The 19,351-nt window shown below is 42.6% G+C and overlaps 5 protein-coding genes and 2 pseudogenes across 5 annotated transcripts; 5 read left to right on the plus strand and 2 right to left on the minus strand.

The window, feature by feature from the left end:
* The first annotated feature begins 322 nt into the window (after positions 1 to 322).
* Positions 323 to 5,001, plus strand: LOC132432954 (histone H4-like; annotated as a pseudogene).
* A 693-nt stretch (positions 5,002 to 5,694) lies between these two features.
* Positions 5,695 to 6,065, minus strand: LOC132432750 (histone H2B type 1-C/E/F/G/I-like; annotated as a pseudogene).
* A 297-nt stretch (positions 6,066 to 6,362) lies between these two features.
* Positions 6,363 to 6,796, plus strand: LOC132432729 (histone H2A type 1). Its single transcript, XM_060023477.1, has one exon. The coding sequence runs from the start codon at positions 6,375 to 6,377 to the stop codon at positions 6,765 to 6,767; it is 393 nt and encodes a 130-aa protein (XP_059879460.1). The 5' UTR covers positions 6,363 to 6,374; the 3' UTR covers positions 6,768 to 6,796.
* Positions 6,797 to 8,459: 1,663 nt separating this feature from the next.
* Positions 8,460 to 9,014, plus strand: LOC138413854 (histone H3.1). The gene has a single exon (XM_069541096.1). It carries the CDS (start codon positions 8,460 to 8,462, stop codon positions 8,868 to 8,870), a length of 411 nt encoding a protein of 136 aa, XP_069397197.1. The 3' UTR covers positions 8,871 to 9,014.
* Positions 9,015 to 10,111: 1,097 nt separating this feature from the next.
* Positions 10,112 to 11,225, minus strand: LOC132432734 (histone H2A type 1-H). Its single transcript, XM_060023482.1, has one exon. It carries the CDS (start codon positions 11,210 to 11,212, stop codon positions 10,826 to 10,828), a length of 387 nt encoding a protein of 128 aa, XP_059879465.1. The 5' UTR covers positions 11,213 to 11,225; the 3' UTR covers positions 10,112 to 10,825.
* Positions 11,226 to 11,516: 291 nt separating this feature from the next.
* Positions 11,517 to 11,973, plus strand: LOC132432760 (histone H2B type 1-L-like). The gene has a single exon (XM_060023515.2). The coding sequence runs from the start codon at positions 11,525 to 11,527 to the stop codon at positions 11,903 to 11,905; it is 381 nt and encodes a 126-aa protein (XP_059879498.1). The 5' UTR covers positions 11,517 to 11,524; the 3' UTR covers positions 11,906 to 11,973.
* A 1,617-nt stretch (positions 11,974 to 13,590) lies between these two features.
* Positions 13,591 to 14,239, plus strand: LOC132432768 (histone H4). Its single transcript, XM_069541098.1, has one exon. The coding sequence runs from the start codon at positions 13,731 to 13,733 to the stop codon at positions 14,040 to 14,042; it is 312 nt and encodes a 103-aa protein (XP_069397199.1). The 5' UTR covers positions 13,591 to 13,730; the 3' UTR covers positions 14,043 to 14,239.
* Positions 14,240 to 19,351: the final 5,112 nt, after the last annotated feature.

Raw genomic sequence — 19,351 nt, forward strand, 5'->3', positions numbered from 1 at the left:
AACAAAACTGTACCGCCTCCTGGAGGGGCATTTTGAAAACGTGTGGGTGTTTTGGTTGTCTCAATGGCTCAGGGCACAACTGGCGTTGACAGAACAGGGCCAGAGATGCTGGAAGTCCAGCTGTGCTCAGGACAGTCCTATACCCAAGAATTATCGTTAGGACTCCTCAACTTTTGTAAAACGACATTTTCATCTGGGTTTTCAGGGACCTTTTCTAAGGGTGAAATCCCTGCTTCCAGCTTTGTACCTCCCACTTAATCATCTTATATACAACTGGCAATGCTGTGTGGGACCTGGTTAAGATTTTGACTTTTATCCTGAGATGGGAAGTCACAGCTTCTGGTTAAGTGTCCTGGGAGACTCACTTTTGGAATATATGAGAAGTCTGAACATTCTGGGCCACCACACAGTTACGAAGCCAGACCACATAAAAGTGCTCTCGCAGACAGTCCCAGCCCACAGCCAGTGTCAGTTGCCAGACATGTGGGTGAAGATGCTTCCAGACGATTCCAGCCCTCAGCGGCTGTCCCAAGAATCACAAGTCAGTGACCCTCCACCTGGGGCCCCAGACATTTTGGAGCAGACAGCCATTCCTGCTGTGCTCTGCCCTAATTCCTGATCACAGAATCCATGCACATAATAAAATGTTTTGTGCCACCGAGCTTGGGCTGCTTATTATGCAGTAACAGTAACCTGAACAACTCTAGAAACAGGAATTTTCCTGATCTCCCTTAGTTTTACTCAGTAGGAGTGTCCCCAATTTTTTGCCACTATAAGTAATGTTTTAGTGAACGTCAGTGTCTTCTTATGGGGCTATTTAAGTTTGTCATATGTTTTCAAAAATGATGATTGTTTACAAAATTGTTGGGCTTGCGTGGAGTTTTGTGAGAGTGGGATGATTAGAGATAAGAAAACTCCCCTAAAGACACCATCTAAGTGCTATGTATGGTTATTATATTAAGCTGTAAAAAAACATTTGTTGGGGTGTCATTCACTGAGTGTACATTCCAGGCTCTGCACTTGGTGCTGGGGTATGGCTGAGAACAAGACTCCTTTGTTGGAATTCACCTCTTTCGGGATGGTTTTGCAATAATACTGTTTGCTTTCCTGGATCTAGAGCCTTGCAGAGGTGGCACCATCTCGTCTTGCTTTGCAGGGCATTTTTTTCAGCAGCTATTTAGAAAACATGCAGGCTGCCAAGGCTCTGTGCAGAAATTAAGTTGGACTAAGAGAAAAAGACACAAGAAGCTCAAAACTGCTCACCCCATAGCTCCCTTTCCCCAGCCACAACGGCCTCTTGCAGTTCCCAGAACACACTAAGTACCTGACTTGGTTACTTGTTCCTTTTGCCTGGAACAGATTTCCCCAGGTAGTGACTCAGCACTTTATGCCAATGACTCCTCCACGATGCCTTGTCTGCATACCCTCCTTAAAATTGAGATCCCCAACTTCTTATCCCCTTTCCTGCTTTATTTTTATCCAAATCACTTACTAAGGAGCTGATATATTAAGAATTTTATTAATTTATTTTTTTATTGCCTAGCTTACCCCTCCCCTCAAAGTGTCACATGAGCAGGAACTTTCACAGCCTTTTTTTTTCCCCTTTCACAGGCTTTTTTTTCCCAAGAAACTTTCACAGGCTTTTTTTCACTGTGTATCCTCCATACTAGCATAGTGCTTGTCACATAATCATAGGTGCTTAACAAATACTTGATGATGAAATAAATTAATTTCCCTTTTGCTGGCTGATTGGGTCACATAAAATCATTGGCTCTACAATGATATGCCTGATTTATAACTGGAATTGGCAATACTTTCTATATAATTCTTCTTCCCTTATTGTATGATGCTTAATTATTTCCCTGATACATATATTGTTTTATTCGATCCAAACAACTTTTTGATGAAACTGGGCTGGCTTTCTACCCCTGTTTTGCGGATAAGGAAACTGGTACGAGTTTCACTGACTTGTCTGTGATCCGCACGGTGACCAGAATGGCATTTGCCTCTTTGTGGTAGTGAAGTCACCCCTCGGTGACCTCAGATCATCCATTTTCTGGTATTTTGTTTTGTTTTGTCTTGTTTTGCCAAGGAAACATGGTCTTGGTATCTAAGAGTTCTAACTCCTACCTTCATTGCATGGAGAGGGAGAGGAAAACCTGGGGGCCACTAAATGAGAGGTTGGTTGGACCTCTGCTTGGTTAAGCTTGCAGGTCTCCTTCTCACCCCTTTCCCTTTCTTCCTGCAGCACAGTTTTATAAATGACAAAGTTTTGTTTTAAAATTCTAAGTCTGTAGTCTTTTTTTGTACACACAGATATTGAGTTTCTAAATCAACACATTTGAGAGCCTGAAGGGTGCTAACCTCTCCCATATGTAAGTGCATCTTTGGGGGCTCTCATCTGGGAATTCAGTTTTATAAACCTTACGTGGGGTTCTTTCCCAGAAGTTAAAGAAAGGGTACAGAAATAGAACCTGGTCATAACAGGAGCAGGAATAGATGGATGAGGTTCTTTGAAAGCACTTCCAAATCTCTAATGTTTCTCAGATATTAAGAAATCATGCAGTCAAATGTAAAATGATATAAAAGTGAAATTCCAACAATTTAATGACAGATATGTGCACGGGAGTTGAGATGGAATGCTAGGATCTGAGCAAAGGAAAGGTGAGGTGTGAGGATTGTTGGTGACCTCTACCTCAAAATCCTCCAGGGAGACAATCAATTCATGCTAGATTGCAAGTGTGACTGTTTAAGATACAATTGTACCAAGAATAAAGAGAGAGAAGTTATAGTACTATTAAAGATTTATGAAAATGTTCCTTAGGAATCAGGCTACTTCATTTACTTTCTTGACTTACTAAAGCAATTTGTGACCAACAAATTGGTCAGTCAGGCCAGGCATACTTCTCATTACAACTAATATAGTGAATTCTAGTTTGATGAGCATCTCTTGTGAGTTTTGTTATCGTGAATATATTCCTCAGATGTAAGAATCCTAATAAAGTCCCAGCTTGAAGCATTCCATTGTTACTTCCAGTTTATAAAAACTAAGGCTCATAGAAACACTGGAAAGGAAAGCAGGCCCTCCTTACGCTCTATGGATTCTCGCATCTCTGTTACAACTTCTGTCTTATAAACCTGCTGAGACAGATTAAATAGTAGGTTCTCATAGAAGAATATGAGGTTATAGAAAACAAATTTATTAAAAAACTTGCATGAACGAAGGTGAGGAATGTACCTACTAAACATATGAAAATAACAAAAAACAAAGAATACCCTTATTATTGACAATAAGCCAATCTGTACAGTAGAGAGGACTTCCTGGATGGTGGAAGATAAAGCCCTTTTGAAGGATAAAATCCTCTGCAGTCTTTTTTCTGTTTTTCATGTAAAATATGAACTCAGGCCTGCTCTTTCTTATAATATTAACTACTTAAATTTCAGAACCTAACCTTAAAAATGAAAGTCTATAATTAATGATTCTCAAAAAAGTAAGATGTTCCTCTACCCTGAAATTACAGTTCCAATCCTCCTTCATAAAAGTAGTCAAAAGAATGTGATCTAAAGAGTTGTCAGATTCTCTTTCTCCTGTCTAATATGGAATTCTCTGCCGGTGTTCAAAACTACCACCGAGTTGTCTGTTCTCAGTTAATAAAAATGTGGGAGTCTCATTTGATTTGTAAGACATCTCCTAGGAAGTCCAAACATTAGACATTGTTGCATATTCCTTAGATATAGATCTATGCAGTTTGCAATTCTGATCCCTGGCTGGCTGCAAAGGTAACAATGTTGTATTTGACATCTCTTTTTAGCTTGTTAAAAAGAGGACTACTAGTTCCAAAATGGACCAATGGTACTTTCTTTTTCTCCTTCATGCTCAGGGGAACAAAGAAACTCGTATGACTGCTAGATTAATTTAACGAGTAATGTGAGAGTCTGCTTCATTTAAATAACCATACAACACTAAATTGGCATCTTGAATCGTGAATACTTCAGAATCTTATTTGATAAACGTTTCATGGTTCATACCTAGTGGTTTTATACTAAAATCCTGTCATCGTTTTGAGAAGCCCACTCCTGTAGACTTTAGTCCCACTAACCATTTCCAATGCCTTGAATGTGATATCCACTTTCTTACTTCAAGTATCCAGAATGCTGTTTTGTACCCCACCCTCCTTTATTGGTAATATTATTTATTCTGGGCTCTTTGGGCTTTCCATGCACATCTCTACTGAAGCATTTATTATCTTACCTGTGTTTTGTTTGTTTATTTATGGACAATGTGTACATATGATTCAAAATTCAAAGTGCTTAAAACGGGCACAATTAAAAAGAGCCTCCATCCATCCCTGCCCCTAGGCCATCCAGCACATTCCGCATTCTCTGGTTAATCTCTTTTTCGTGCCTAAAATACATCTCTGAGTCCACAGCACCTTTTCTTCCCTCCAAGGGCACCGCACCTTAGGCCTCACCTTATCCAAGATGAACTCAGCTACTTCGGGAGTTCCGCCTTTGTTTGGAACAAGGAAGGGAGCGGAACGAGAAATGCGAGTCTTTCCCTCTCGAGTTTCTCTAGTTTTGAATTTGGTCCGAAGAATTCAAATAAACGGCTGCCCCCCCACCCCCCCCACCCCACCCCCCGCCTTGAGTACACCTTTTTTCCACTGTTGTCTTTAGAGTTTCGATTTATCTGTACTCTCAACATGGCAAGGCCACGGCAAGGCGGGGAGGGGCTAGGGTTAATGGTGGTGCTAAGAGCCACGGTAAGGTCCTGTGTGCCAACATCCAGGGTATCACCAGGCCCGCCATCCGGCGCCTGGCCTGCCGCGGTGGAGTCAAGTGCATCTCCGGTCTCATCTACAGAGACGCGGGGTGCTGAAGGTCTTACTATGAAATGTGACCATGACGCCATAACCAGCGTGCCAAGCGCAAGACGGTCACCGCTGTAGACTTTGTTCTCTCAACCTCCAGGGACACACCCACTATGGCTTTGGCGGCTGATTGCAGTATTGCTGTTTTCAATTGTAAAAGCTCTTTTCAGGGGTACCTATCTTTTCTTTTAAGGAGTTATCTGTTCAGATCACGTATTGCAGCTGAAGTCTTGTTCCTTTGTTCCTGCACTAGTGTACGGCATCGTGGTCTGCTGCAAAGTGATACGAGAAAAAGGGCTATGCAGTGAATGGGTGTGGAGTTCCTGTACACGTAAAAATGGCTTCCATTCACAATGCTTACAGGCTCCCAGGCGCACTTATAGAATGGGTTAAACTGCAAACATTTTAACCTGGGGCTTCCTAACTGTGAAATTAAACTAGTATCTAAAGGGAACCAGTCCAGTGACTTCCTGGATTTCCCTGGCGTTGTCATTGTTGTTCTCGAGGTTTTCAGGTATTGTCTGTCCAGTCAAAACCTGGGGAGACGGGCTAGATGAATCAAAGAACATAGTGTTGACACCAGAAGTGCTCGCCAAAATGCACTTCCTTGTCTGAACATTTGTCAGATTAACACCAAATTTGGGTTAAACGTCACCTCTTCAAATATTACCCAAATCCAGCAAAGACACCTCCTCCTTCTCTCTCCCCGCCACCTTCCCCCACCCCCCGCACGGAAATGACAGGCAAGGAGCCCCAGCTTTCTTGAGAAGTGTTAAGTAGCTCTGAAAAGAGCCTTTGGGTTTGGTAACGCCTATAAACACATTTACTTGGAGCTGGTATACTTGGTGACAGCCTTGGTGCCCTCAGACACTGCATGCTTGGCCAGCTTTCCAGGCAGCAGCAGGCGAACGGCCGTCTGGATCTCCCTGGATGTAATGGTCGAGCGCAATGCGCCAGGCGCGACGCCTCGCCCGCGATGCGCTCGAAGATGTCGTTAACGAACGAATTCATGATGCCCATGTCCTTGGACGAGATGCCATTGTCCGGATGGACCTGCTTCAGCACCTTGTACACGTACACGGAGTAGCTGTCCTTGCGGCTGCGTTTGCGCTTCTTGCCATCCTTCTGTGCCTTAGTCACCGCCTTCTTGGAGCCCTTCTTTGGGGCAGGAGTGGACGTCGCAGGCTAAGGCATGCTAAAGTACTGCGATCGAAATGAAACAAAGGACCAGGAAAGTAAAAGGCGCTTCTTTAACAACAAGGGTTTATGCAAATGAGGTGGGATAAAGGTGGCTGGTGATTGGTGATTTTCTCCAGTGACGTCATAGCTCAATTTTTGCCCAGTCAAGGTAGGCATCCTGCATAGTGGCGTTTCCATTGGCCTAAATGAAAGTAAAATGTTAGCCAATCGTACCGCTTCCTTTTCGCGCCTAGCAGGGCCTATAAAATATGCGTTTTTAAGTTTTTGCTTCTTATCTTTGATAGCCGTTGTTGATCCCGAGCCATGTCCGGACGAGGCAAACAAGGGGGCAAGGCTCGCGCCAAGGCTAAGACTCGCTCTTCGCGGGCCGGGCTCCAGTTTCCCGTGGGCCGAGTGCACCGCCTGCTCCGTAAGGGCAACTACGCCGAGCGGGTCGGGGCCGGCGCGCCGGTGTACCTGGCGGCGGTGCTGGAGTACCTGACGGCCGAGATCCTGGAGCTGGCGGGTAACGCGGCCCGCGACAACAAGAAGACGCGCATCATCCCGCGCCACCTGCAGCTGGCCATCCGCAACGACGAGGAGCTCAACAAGCTGCTGGGTAAAGTCACCATCGCGCAGGGTGGGGTCCTGCCCAACATCCAGGCCGTGCTGCTGCCCAAGAAGACTGAGAGCCACCACAAGGCCAAAGGCAAATAGAAGTCTGGATTAGTTTAATGCAGCTCAAGTTTCGCAATCAAACCAAAGGCTCTTTTCAGAGCCATCTACAGTTTTCTGGGAAGAACTGAGCACTAGGTTTATAAAGCTTATACTCTAGATAATACTTAGGACCATTATAGGTGAATTATACCAACCTCAAAACTTGTGTTAGGAAGTGATTTCCACTCCATGTTAAAGTGTGTGAAATAACCTATAAACTTTGATTCAACACCATTGGCAGATTTGAGGGGTTATGTGGAGTGAGTCATTCTTAAGTATTGTCACCTTCACCTCTACGCATCATGAACCTCTGGAAAGCACAAACTTCTGGTGGAAGGTCAATGTGCCTTTTTGTGGCAGTTTTAAGACATCTTTGTTTTCTGGGTTCTAGACATCCTGAATGTTCAGGGATCAAACCAAACCTGTATCTTAGGTCAAAGGCCATTTTTGGAGCCGTAAGATATCTGAGAAAGACCTAATTTCACATCAGTGTACATTACCTTTTATATTGCTGATTAAGGAATATTTAAATACTCAGGCTTCTTATTGGAAAAGTTAGCTGAGGTGCCTGACAATTATACTCATTGTTTATTATTGGGTTCTCAAGTATTTTCCAAGCTCCCTCGCACCCATCCATACAAACAGATGTCTATATAAGTCGATGATCATTCGTTTCAGGATAAAAATGCTAAGTTCTAGTTTAAAATGCCGTTTTCTTAGTCTTTTTATTGTTAAAAGACCTTGTACTGATGGGATTAGATCATTTTTTCCTTAAAAAAAAAAAGCTTGCCTTGGTAATTTCTAGGCCCTGGGGGGAGGGGGAGGATCAGATGTATCAGATGCCAGGCAAGGAGGCTCTCCTAAGGTTCTGCCAGTTGCTAAGGAACTATTGGATGTAGATGCAAACCCAAGGGGTGTGTAGCTTGCGGTAAACATAGGTTACTGGTGGGGAATTAGATTCTTTAAAAACAAAGGAATTACATTCCTAAAATAGAAAAATAAATTGTGCTGCAATGGAATTGTTTTATATTAACTAACAATGAAAAGAAGTTCATGTAAGGATGAGTTTCCCTATGAAGTTATTAACCCTTTAATTCCTCACATGCAAATCAGATTGTACTTACTGAAAAAAAATTTTAAGTTCTTAAAATTCGTGTTTGAAGGAAAGCTGAGGGGTGATGGTACAGTGCTACTATTAACCAATTGTGGCCACTGATCACTGGATATGTGGCTCGTTTGAACAAAGCAGTAGACATGTAATATACACACTGGATTTCAAACTGCAAAATAAAAAAAATTAATGTGAAATATCTAACAATTATATTGATTACATGTTGAAATGAATATTTTAGATATATGAGGTTAAACAGAATACTATTAAAAACAATTTCTTCTGTTTTTATTTTGTTCTAATGTTGCTAGAAAAGTTTGTTTCTTATGTAGCTTGTATTTATTTCTACTGGAAATTGCTGTTACAGAGTAAACAACTTTACAGGAAAAATGAAAAAAAATTGAGGTCACAGATAACTAACACTGTCGGAGGATTGGGGGAACAACAAATAAAATTTTCGAGTCCTAACCAGTCCGGTTACCGGTTGGATAGTCCTGTTCTCCTTTTGTCCAATCAGCTTGTGACTCTCGCTATAAATAGGTGGCTAGGGCGCGCCTTTATGCTAGCTGAACCATCTAGTCATGGCTCGCACTAAGCAGACCGCTCGCAAGTCCACCGGCGGCAAGGCGCCACGTAAGCAGCTGGCCACCAAGGCGGCCCGCAAGAGCGCGCCGGCCACGGGCGGCGTGAAGAAGCCGCACCGCTACCGGCCCGGCACGGTGGCCCTGCGCGAGATCCGCCGCTACCAGAAGTCCACGGAGCTGCTGATCCGCAAGCTGCCGTTCCAGCGCCTGGTGCGCGAGATCGCGCAGGACTTCAAGACCGACCTGCGCTTCCAGAGTTCTGCCGTGATGGCGCTGCAGGAGGCGTGCGAGGCCTATCTGGTGGGACTCTTCGAGGACACCAACCTGTGTGCCATCCACGCCAAGCGCGTCACCATCATGCCTAAGGACATCCAGCTTGCCCGCCGCATCCGCGGGGAGAGGGCGTGAGCCTGAAGGTCTCCCATCCACCCCAAAAGGCTCTTTTCAGAGCCGCCTACATGCACACTGAAAAAGGACTGTTTCCCTGCTAATTACTGCTACTAGCTTTGCTTGTGGGAGACAGGTGAACTTTATAATTGTGATTTTCTAAGTACCAGGTGTATGTGTTATTTCCGTCTCCCAATGTAGTAAAACAAGTGGTTAGATCTTTCTTACATTCCTAATTTCTCTGAAAACACTACTGCTACGATTAGACTGTCAGATGTAATCATGCCCATTCCTTTTCTGAGGGGGCTTGTGAAATGTAGGACCTATGATTTCCACATGGGATTTAGGGTGATGCTAATATTTTACCAAGTTAAAATGATTTAATGCTTTCTACTTGGATTAACACCTTAAGCACAAAATAATTGAGTGTCCCCTCCCAGGAATCAGCCTTCCTATGGGAAAAAAGATTTCATGGGAAGCAGTCGTCCCCCACCCCCTCCCCGGGCACATCTAAGGCCAATTTCTAATCAGATTGGTATTCTTGAGTGTGTAAACAGGGCCTTCTAGCTTGGGGAACTGAGATATTAAGTCAAGAGGGGCCCACAACAGAGATGGCCCTTTCTGCTGGCTGGGTAGGGCACCCTCCCCTGAATATATGCAGTCAGTATATTGCTTCCCCAAGTAATCTTTCAGTCCTCATTATTTGAAGATTTATTCAGGGGAAATGAGCAGTCCTAGTTATGTGTACATTTCTAATTATGTGGATACAAATATTCCATGTCTCTAAACTAAGTGCTGAACTCCGGTAGTGTTATCCTTCTACCTAAGCTTTTCTGGAATTTCAACATAATTTCATCATTCCATACAAGGAACTTGGATTTTTGCTATAGTAATGGCTCACAAAAATGAATACTCAAGACGCCAGACCATTTTGGCTCATGCTAATGGGTAGATGGTGATGCCAAGTACTAAGATAAGATTCACTGGGAAAGTAGTGATGATGTTCAGTCTGGGATATACATTTTGAATTCGCCGGAGATCTACAAGAATATCAGAAAGTAGATGTATGTGTATGTCTGAACTTGAGATAAGTCTGGGATGGACATAAGATTTGGAAGTCATTAGTATATATAAAGCATTGAAACCAAAGGACTGGCCTAGAAATCCCTCTGGCTCTTCCTCTCTTGCGATCACTCTGCCTTATTTGCCAGTATCGAACTTTTTCTCATTTGCCTGCACACACCGCAAGCCATGAATTTGGTGACGCTCATTTTCTGCTGGAATCCCTACACTTTCCTCTATTTCCCGACTTCCTTTAATCCTCAGACCAAGTGTTACCTCTCACAGATCTTATTCCTCTATGCTCCCCTTATATTCTGAGCTTACTTATCTTGCTAAATTGTTCTTTATTTACTTTTGTTTCTCCCCATTAGACTTTCTTTAGGACCGGCGGCGTCTCGTTAACATTGTATCCTTAATGCCTGGTATCCAAGCGTGTGATATTTGTTGAAAATAAACCTAAGTAACGACTGCGTACCGTGTTTTAAAACAACTCTTTAAAAGCAAATTTTAAGATGCAGGATTTACTATCTTTCTGACACCCCAAATGAGTTTGTGTATCATTCACAAAAAAACCACCTCAGGGCCCCTCCAACAGATACTTTGGCTTCATAAAAACTCACTTATGCCACTTGCCTAACTCCCACATGTGGACCTAGATAGATATGAGCCAATAACCTTGTAGCTTCAGTGACTTTGAAATTAGTCTAACACAATTGTCAATTTTGTTGACTTCTAAATAACAACTGTGAAATATGAACAGGAAAGATGAGGATATCCTAGGACTGAAGCCTAATTAGAGAGTATCAGTACTGTACTTCACAGAACAAATTAAAAGTGTACCAAGTCGTGTCACCTTTTTTATGATGATAGAAGTGGCTCTGAAAAGAGCCTTTTGTTGCTTCCAAACTTGATCCCTACTTGGCCTTGTGGTGGCTCTCGGTCTTCTTGGGCAGCAGCACGGCCTGGATGTTGGGCAGGACGCCGCCCTGCGCGATAGTGACTTTACCCAACAGCTTGTTAAGCTCCTCGTCGTTGCGGATAGCCAGCTGTAGGTGACGCGGGATGATACGCGTCTTCTTGTTGTCGCGGGCCGCGTTACCCGCCAGCTCCAGGATCTCGGCCGTCAGGTACTCCAGCACCGCCGCCAGGTACACCGGCGCGCCGGCCCCGACCCGCTCGGCGTAGTTGCCCTTACGGAGCAGGCGGTGCACTCGGCCCACGGGAAACTGAAGCCCAGCCCGCGAAGACCGGGTCTTAGCCTTGGCGCGAGCCTTACCGCCTTGTTTGCCTCGCCCAGACATAACTCGACACCAACCGACGCTTCCAAAGATAACTGACGCAAAAGCTTTAAAGCGCACCTTTTATAGCCCCTGCTGGGCGCGAAAAGGAAGCTATACGATTGGCTAACATTTTACTTTCACTTAGACCAATGGAAACGCGACTATGCAGAATGCTTACCTTGATTGGGCAAAACTGAGCTATGACTTCACTGGAGAAGAATCACCAATCACTAGAAACCTTTACTGCACCTCATTTGCATAAAGCCTTGTTGTTAAAGAGGTACCTGTTGGTGTCCTCATCTTCGTTTATCCCTTGTATCGCAGTTTTTCGCCATGCCTGAGTTTGCCAAGTCCACACCTGCCCCGAAGAAGGGTTCCAAGAAGGCGGTGACCAAGGCCCAGAAAAAAGATGGTAAGAAGCGCAAGCGCAGCCGCAAGGAAAGTTACTCGGTGTACGTCTACAAGGTGCTGAAGCAGGTCCACCCGGACACCGGTATCTCGTCTAAAGCCATGGGCATCATGAATTCGTTCGTTAACGACATTTTCGAGCGCATCGCGGGGGAGGCGTCGCGCTTGGCGCATTACAACAAGCGCTCGACCATCACCTCCAGGGAGATCCAGACGGCCGTGCGCCTGCTGCTGCCCGGCGAGCTGGCCAAGCACGCCGTGTCTGAGGGCACCAAGGCTGTCACCAAGTACACCAGCTCCAAGTGAGTCACTGATTGCAGAGCGATTGATCAGACTTTCTCACACCCAATGGCTCTTTTCAGAGCCACCTACACTTTCCGAAAAAGAGCTTGTCCGTTGTTAGGTCTGTTTTGAAATGTTTCATGTTTTCTTGAATGTGTAAGTATAGCTTTAGATTAAAAGTTTGTACGTTTTTTGGGGAGCCTTGATTCTCATGCATTTTTGCATGTTCGTTACAGTTACCTTTCACTATTATAAGTAGATTTCATGTACTTAGTGAAGAACTAATAATGCATGTATTCTTCAGTTTGCAGAAGTATTTGAAGATAACTCATTGCACTGCAAGTAGCCAGAGCATCGCAATAACTCCTGGGGTTTTCTTTATCCTATCCTAGGTTTTCTGGATCCTATCCCGATAAGCTACCTAGTTTCTGGGTCCTATCCAATAAGCTACTTAGCTACTTACTGCCTATGAAATTGAAGTAAGGAATTACTTACTCCTGGAGGATTCAGAAGTCGAAGGTATTAGTTGACAAGGAGGCCGAATTCGCAGCCAGTGTGTCTGAGTGCTTCCTCCCTAAGCTGCAACGGGCCCACAACCTTATGCATTATTAAAATCTCAACCTTAATAGTTGGAAGCTGGGGTAATTTTAAGATCGAGTGCTGACAGGACTTGATGACTTAAGAGTTACGAGACAGCATAATGTAGATTGTTTCATTTTCTAGTTTCTCACCTAGTTCCCTCTCCTTTCAATGTACCCCACCTTGCTCCACCACCTCCCATACGTAACTGTAAAATGATAAGCATTGCTAAAGGGATTAGATGGCTTTTAGTCATGGAGTAAACAAGAGCAGTTTGAAATATAAACCTGAGTCCTTTCTCTTGTAAGAGAAAAGGTTGGAAATTTAAAATTTTTTCCTTCACCTCTTCAGTTCTCTTTGAAATTATACCTTTCCTATGTTGGTAGGAAAGCCTGGTGCCTCTGAAAAACCCAAAGGCGTTTTCTTTTTTTCTTGAAACAAGTTACAATGTTTAAAACATTTTAATGGAAACACAATAGGAAGAACTAGTGTCCCCAGTACATTACAGAAATTAAAAAGGGTACTTTATCACTGGCAAATAAATCCATAAATCTTGCTTGCTGACCACTTGATCAACCAGACCAAAAAAAAATCATCTATCCCCAAATTCTGAATGTAACAAATAGATTTGGGAAACCATAGTATATAGAACAGAATAGAATTTTAGTAATAGCTCCAAGTATGATGTTAAAGGCATTTCATTGGTGGAGAAAAGAATTATTTTAAAAATCTGGCTGATTAAGGAATTGCTAGGGAATTGTTTAAAACTGTGCTATGGAGAATTAATGGGAAGGAATAATAAGCAGACATTAATAACTTGTTATTAAAAACTCAAGGGAAATTGAGTTAAATACACCAGTGTAAAGAGGTTTTAAAAGGGCATATGCAGCATTGCATACATTTTCTTTGAAAGAATATGTGCTTTTATCTATTCAACAAAATACCAAATTAGCTACCAGCAGTGATCTCTGTGTGGTGAGATAACGAGTTTTGCCCTTTTCCACAACACTAATGTTTTGCGTGCGCATTCAAAAGCAATTGTTAAAGCCTTAAAACATGGTAACAAAATAAGTTACCACAGCGTGAAACAGTACAAAGGAACAGAGAAGGCCTCTTTTTCTTTTTTTTTTTTTGGTCAAATTCCCCTCCCCCGCTTAGGGAGGGACTTCCCGCCTTCAGGTTCTCAGTTCGGTCCGCTACCGGACGTATAAAAGCTTGCATCCGCGATCCGTGGAAGCAAAGGTTTGTTGAGCTTCAGTAAGTGTTCGTTATGTCGGGTCGTGGGAAGGGCGGGAAGGGTCTCGGAAAGGGGGGCGCCAAGCGCCACCGCAAGGTGCTGCGCGATAATATTCAGGGCATCACTAAGCCCGCTATTCGGCGTTTGGCTAGGCGTGGTGGTGTCAAGCGCATCTCTGGCCTCATCTACGAGGAGACTCGCGGGGTGCTGAAGGTGTTCCTGGAGAACGTGATTCGGGACGCTGTCACTTACACTGAGCACGCCAAGCGCAAGACCGTCACCGCCATGGACGTGGTCTACGCGCTCAAGCGCCAGGGACGCACCCTTTACGGCTTTGGCGGCTAGAGTGTTCAGTTTTGTGTCTGTTCTGTTAACAAAAGGCCCTTTTCAGGGCTTCCTACTTTTCGCTTGTAAGGAGCTGTGATTCTCTAATTTTCTCATTGCTTGGAGATGTTAAAAAGAGTATTTAATTATTGTACTTTAGCCTGCGAAATTTTGTGCTCATTCTGGGAAGCGTGTGTTCCCAATCCCGCCTAGGTACAGCAGGGGTCGTTAGGATCGCTGTCCAGTCAATTCTTTACCTAAGGATATATCCACGCTGAGTTGGTATGGAATCTTTAGTTGTGTAATTTGCTAAAGGAGGTAGTGGGGAAAGTCCTTGCAGATGCCTACGTTCGCTACTGTGTAACTTTTTCTTTTACAAAGTAACTTATAGTTGAACCACCTATTAAAAGTGGGGTAACTTTGTATCAGTTAATACGCTGTACCACTGGCAAGAAGTCACACACAATCTGGAGTCTGGCAGTGTTACTTGGAAAAAGTGTATTCAGATCCCAAAGTGGGAAAGTTTTATAGAAAAAGAATTCGTCTTTAAGATTAGTTAGTGGCATGTCTGCCTCTCTAAAGGTAATAACTATCTTGTCAAATCAAGCTCGCAGGCATGTTCTATGTCCCTGGAGGGATAGTCAGTAGTCTATTACTGGTCTGGATCACTTATTTACCACAAAGGATAGGGAGAACATTTTAAACTTAAATTAGTCCATTCATAGAGTCAAGTGAGTAAAGGGTTTTTTGGTTGATTTTAAAAGGCGAGGCTCATAATTAGCGCTCATTAAGTCTTAATTTATGTATTTGGTGAAGTGAATGTCACTGGTGACAAGAACTGGGGAGGGACAGTTATAGTAATGGATTCAGATAAAGCAAAAGTACAAAATTCCTGGTCCACGTATGGAGAGCACATATGTTTTCTTTAGACATATTTTTCTTAATTTTTTGTCATTAATGTAAGCATGTTAATGAAAAATGTACTTGTTTTCTACTTGTGAAAAATCGTCCGACTTGGCACCGCTAAGCAGACCCACATATATTTTGGACATAAAAAATAATCTCTCTGTTTAGGATGTAAAAGATAAAAATAAATATTTTAGGAGATGTAAATGTCCTGTTTTGTGACTTCACTACCAAAAGGATGCAAGATGGTGAAACGTTTAAGCATAATCATTAGAAGCAGATGGCTTGGGATTAAACCTATACCACCATTCTCTTGTGGTGAGAACGGGTTAAGTTACACATCTTTTCTGGGCCTTAGTTTCTCCATTTATACAACTGTGTGATAATGATATTGATACCTCGCTCAAAGGATTGTTTTGAGGATTCATGTGTTGATAAATGAAAAGTGCTTAAGTACCAGTGCCTGACAAATAGTAAGTGCAAAGTGAAGCAGTTATTACTCATCTATGCCTCATCCCTAATTGCATCACAACCACATTCCAGCTGAGATTCTCTAGTCTGTTATGGGGCCATGGGAAATACCCTAAAGTCAATATGTTTTTTGAACCAGTTTTTGCACTTGGAGATATTATCTTGATTATTCCTACAGTGTCACACCTGTTCGTTTGTACTTACATTCTGGGTGGTAAATAAAAGGCAGGAGGAGCCTTCCTTAGCCTTTTGAGGATGGTCACAGCATAACTGGGTAGGTTTGCTGTGATTTTTGTCTTTCTCTTTCTCACTTTCTATCAACCTCATCTCAGTTTTTCTGAATAGCCATAGAATTTAACTTCCAAAGAGAAACCCAGACATCATGTGGACAAAAGATCTGTCTCTTATGTGAAGGCACATAAGAATTACTATGAAAAAGTTGTTTGTTAAAATAATAACTGGTCTTTCCCTAGACCAGTTAATCAGAATCTGTAGGATTGGGTCACCTCAAATACAACTCATTAGCACTTCCCACTTCTACTGGTCCCACAGGCCTTTTCAAATCTAAGGGGAAATCTCGGTGTTTTAATACCATCTTTTCATCAATTTCAACTTTAAGAGAATGCTCTCAAAGGCTGTGGAACTCTCAGACCCAAAGCTCAGACCCAAATTAATGGACAAAGGATCAATCATCCTTTGTTGCAATGAGAGGGCCTGTCCAGGAGTTCAAGTCCTTACCTTTCTCCTAAGAGAGGATTTAGTTCAAAATTCATGGGTTTATTTTATCTGTGGTTGATGGAGTAAGTTTGTTGCATAAAAAGTTCTTGCTATAAACATCTGCTAGGTTCAGCGGTTATAGAATCAAGACATCAGAAATCAAGGACAACTTCTTGGCTTTCCTTTCCAGCTGTACTGGGAAAATTACCCTTAAAAAAGAAACCGTAGGAGTTCCCTGGTGGCGCAGTAGTTGGTGATCTGCCTGCCAATGCAGGGGACATGCGTTCCATCCCTGGTCGGGGAGGATCCCACATACCGCAGAGCGGCTAAGCCCGTGTGCCGCAGCTGCTGACCCTGCACTCTGGAGCCCGAGAGCCACAACCGCTGAGCCCGTGCACCACAACTACTGAAGCCCACACGCTTTAGGGCCCACGTGCTGCAACTGCTGAACCCGCATGCTGCAACTACTGAGGCCCATGCTCCTGGAACCCATACTCCACAACAGGAGGCGCCGCAACGGGAGGCCCACTTACTGCAACAGAGAGTAGCCCCCGCTCCCCTGCTTGCCACAACTGAAGAAACCCCACGCACAGCGACAAAGACCCAATGCAGACAAAACAAAAAACAAAAAACACAACATAGTCTACACTAAAACCTTAACAAATAGAAAAAAGTATCCTGACTAAATACCCTGAGAATCAGCATGTATTACTTAACACAGTTTCATTGCTTGTTCAGGACTCTAACCTAGTGAGTATACAGGAAAGCTCTCAGTCGATAGCATCAGGAATGTTAGTTAATTAATTCATTTATTCATTAATATTACTGAATGACTGCTGTGCTTCAGGCATTGTACTTGGCACTAGTGATACAGCAAGGGAAAAAAAGTCTCTTTTTACTAGGGAAAGACAGAAAATAAACTAATATACAATCATTTTTCTACATCCAGTGACCAATTATTAGTCTTCATTTTTTTTTGACCTATTGGAAACACTGACATAATTGACCCTACAAAATTTCTCTTTGATATACTTTCTTCACTTGGTTCTCTCTTACCAGAGGCTCTGTATCTATTGTTAGCTCATCTCTTCTCCCCAGACCCTTAATGTTGGGGGATACAGGGCTAAGTTTTTACTACTTCTTTTTCTGTACTCACTCGCTTGAAGATCTCACCAAGTTCAGACTTTCAATGCCATCTGTACATTAATGACTTCCAATTTTATATTGCGAACCCAGTCTTCTCTCCTAAACTCCAGACAGACATACACCCAATTTCTTTCTCTTTTCTTTTTTTTTTTTTTTGCGTGGAGGTTGGGGGCGAGTGGATTGCAGTACCTTAGTTCCCCCACTAGGGATTGAACCCAGGCCTCAGCAGTGAAAGCACAGAGTCTGAACAACTGGACAGCCAGAGAATTCCCCACAGTTCCCTATATTTTTTCTTCACATGGATGTTTGACATCTTAAAGTTAACATGTCCAAAATAGAATCCTTAGTATTCCCCCTCCCAATCTTTCATTAAAACACTCCCCCATTTAGTTGATAATTATTTCATTCTTGTCCATTCAATTCTTCTAGAAATCCTCTTGATTTTGCCTTCAAAATATATATGGAAACATCAATTCTCTGTACCACTATGCTACCACCCTGGCTTGAGGACCGTCTTCTCTCCCCTAGGTTACTGGCTTCAGTTTCCTTAATATTTTTCCTACTTCCACATTTGACTCCCCACTGTCCTGTGGGAAGGTACCTTGATGCCCTGGTAGCCTCCAAACACACTACCAGGCAAGCTCTCCCATGGCATAAAAAGACTCAAATTAAATCAAAATGTCGGGGATGCATGATTTTTTAAATTAATTTAAACACATAACCTGAGACAAGGAGAAAGATTGAGGTAAGTTAAGACTTAAAATAAGGTTTCAAGGAGATGGGCCACAGTAGCTGAATCATGGGTTACACAATGTTCAGATATCTTTCTGCTGCATCAAACTTCCTTACTGATGGTTTGGTTATGAAGCCCAGAGTCCAGTTTTGGGCAAGAAGGTCCACAGATAGACCCTGGCCAGTACCTATCAAAGACAGATTATTACCCCTGACCACATCTGTTGCTTGCTCACCAATTTGCCTGCCAAATAGCCATGGGTTTTATTTGTGTTATCTTGGGCAAAGGATGCTTGGGGGCCAGAATGGATAACCCATATCCCAAATATATTTAGTGTATCAGGAATATTTAGTGCCTCATATATCCCAGGCATATTTAGTGTCCAGGTGTATCAGGTATAACTAGTGCCTCAAGGATCGTGCAGATCTCCTGGTCCTTTCTCCTTATACTTAACACACATGTGCTCTACTTTCTAACTACTTATCTATACAGTACTTAATACATCTTATGAGTTTCACCCATCACATTTGTTTCTCTGTAGCAGAATTAAATCTATGCAAATAGTATAAGAAATACATATTTCATAATATTTAGGAAGCCAAGAATTTGATTAAGTATGCTCAGACCTTTAGATAGGTATTTTATAATAGAGTATTTAAATTTTTATCTTTTGTTTAACTTGGTCTGTTTTTTATTAATATGACATAGTTGTGAAAAAGGGATAAAGGCTTACTTGTTTAAGAGGAGTGGTTAGTGCTAAACCTATATTAATAACCAATTCCTATGAAAAAGGATTCTGTATAAAATCCAATCACTCTTCTGTATTGTTTTGTAGACAGGGCCAATCAATCTATATTTTATATTTTCAAAAGTCATTGTTAAGTATTACTGTTTATCAAAAGTTCTTTTAATGGAATATTTTTCTAAAATTTGAGGAGTCAGTTTGAAAAATATAGCAACTGAAAGTATAAAAAAGTTTTAGTAAAGGACCTTTAGCCACAATCAAATCAGTTCATTCAGTCCAAAGTGATTAATTCTTGGGAATTCCCTGGCGGTCCAGTGGTTAGGGCTCCGCACTTCCACTGAAGGAGACACATGTTCGATCCCTGGTGGGGGAACTAAAATTCCCTCATGCCACGTGGCCAAAAAAAAAAGAAAAGTGATTAATCATTGCTTTGTTGATCTTGGGTTAAGCAGCCTGCTTCTAATATGGCTTGCAAAATCTTAGATCAGACCTGTGGTAGAGCCTGACAGTATCAGGTACAGTTATTTATTAAAGTTCTTTTGATGTTTCTTCTGGAAAACTCAATTTCAGATCTGTTTTGTAGCAGGGGCCTTTAGAGATAACTGTATGGAA

Source organism: Delphinus delphis, chromosome 10 (assembly GCF_949987515.2).
Source record: "Delphinus delphis chromosome 10, mDelDel1.2, whole genome shotgun sequence".
NCBI lineage: Eukaryota > Metazoa > Chordata > Mammalia > Artiodactyla > Delphinidae > Delphinus > Delphinus delphis.

Excerpts from the sequence above, each read along its gene's own strand:
- LOC132432768 (XM_069541098.1), top strand. The coding sequence starts at position 13,731 with ATGTCGGGTCGTGGGAAGGGCGGGAAGGGTCTCGGAAAGGGGGGCGCC.
- LOC132432734 (XM_060023482.1), bottom strand. The coding sequence starts at position 11,212 with ATGTCTGGGCGAGGCAAACAAGGCGGTAAGGCTCGCGCCAAGGCTAAG.
- LOC138413854 (XM_069541096.1), top strand. The coding sequence starts at position 8,460 with ATGGCTCGCACTAAGCAGACCGCTCGCAAGTCCACCGGCGGCAAGGCG.
- LOC132432760 (XM_060023515.2), top strand. The coding sequence starts at position 11,525 with ATGCCTGAGTTTGCCAAGTCCACACCTGCCCCGAAGAAGGGTTCCAAG.
- LOC132432729 (XM_060023477.1), top strand. The coding sequence starts at position 6,375 with ATGTCCGGACGAGGCAAACAAGGGGGCAAGGCTCGCGCCAAGGCTAAG.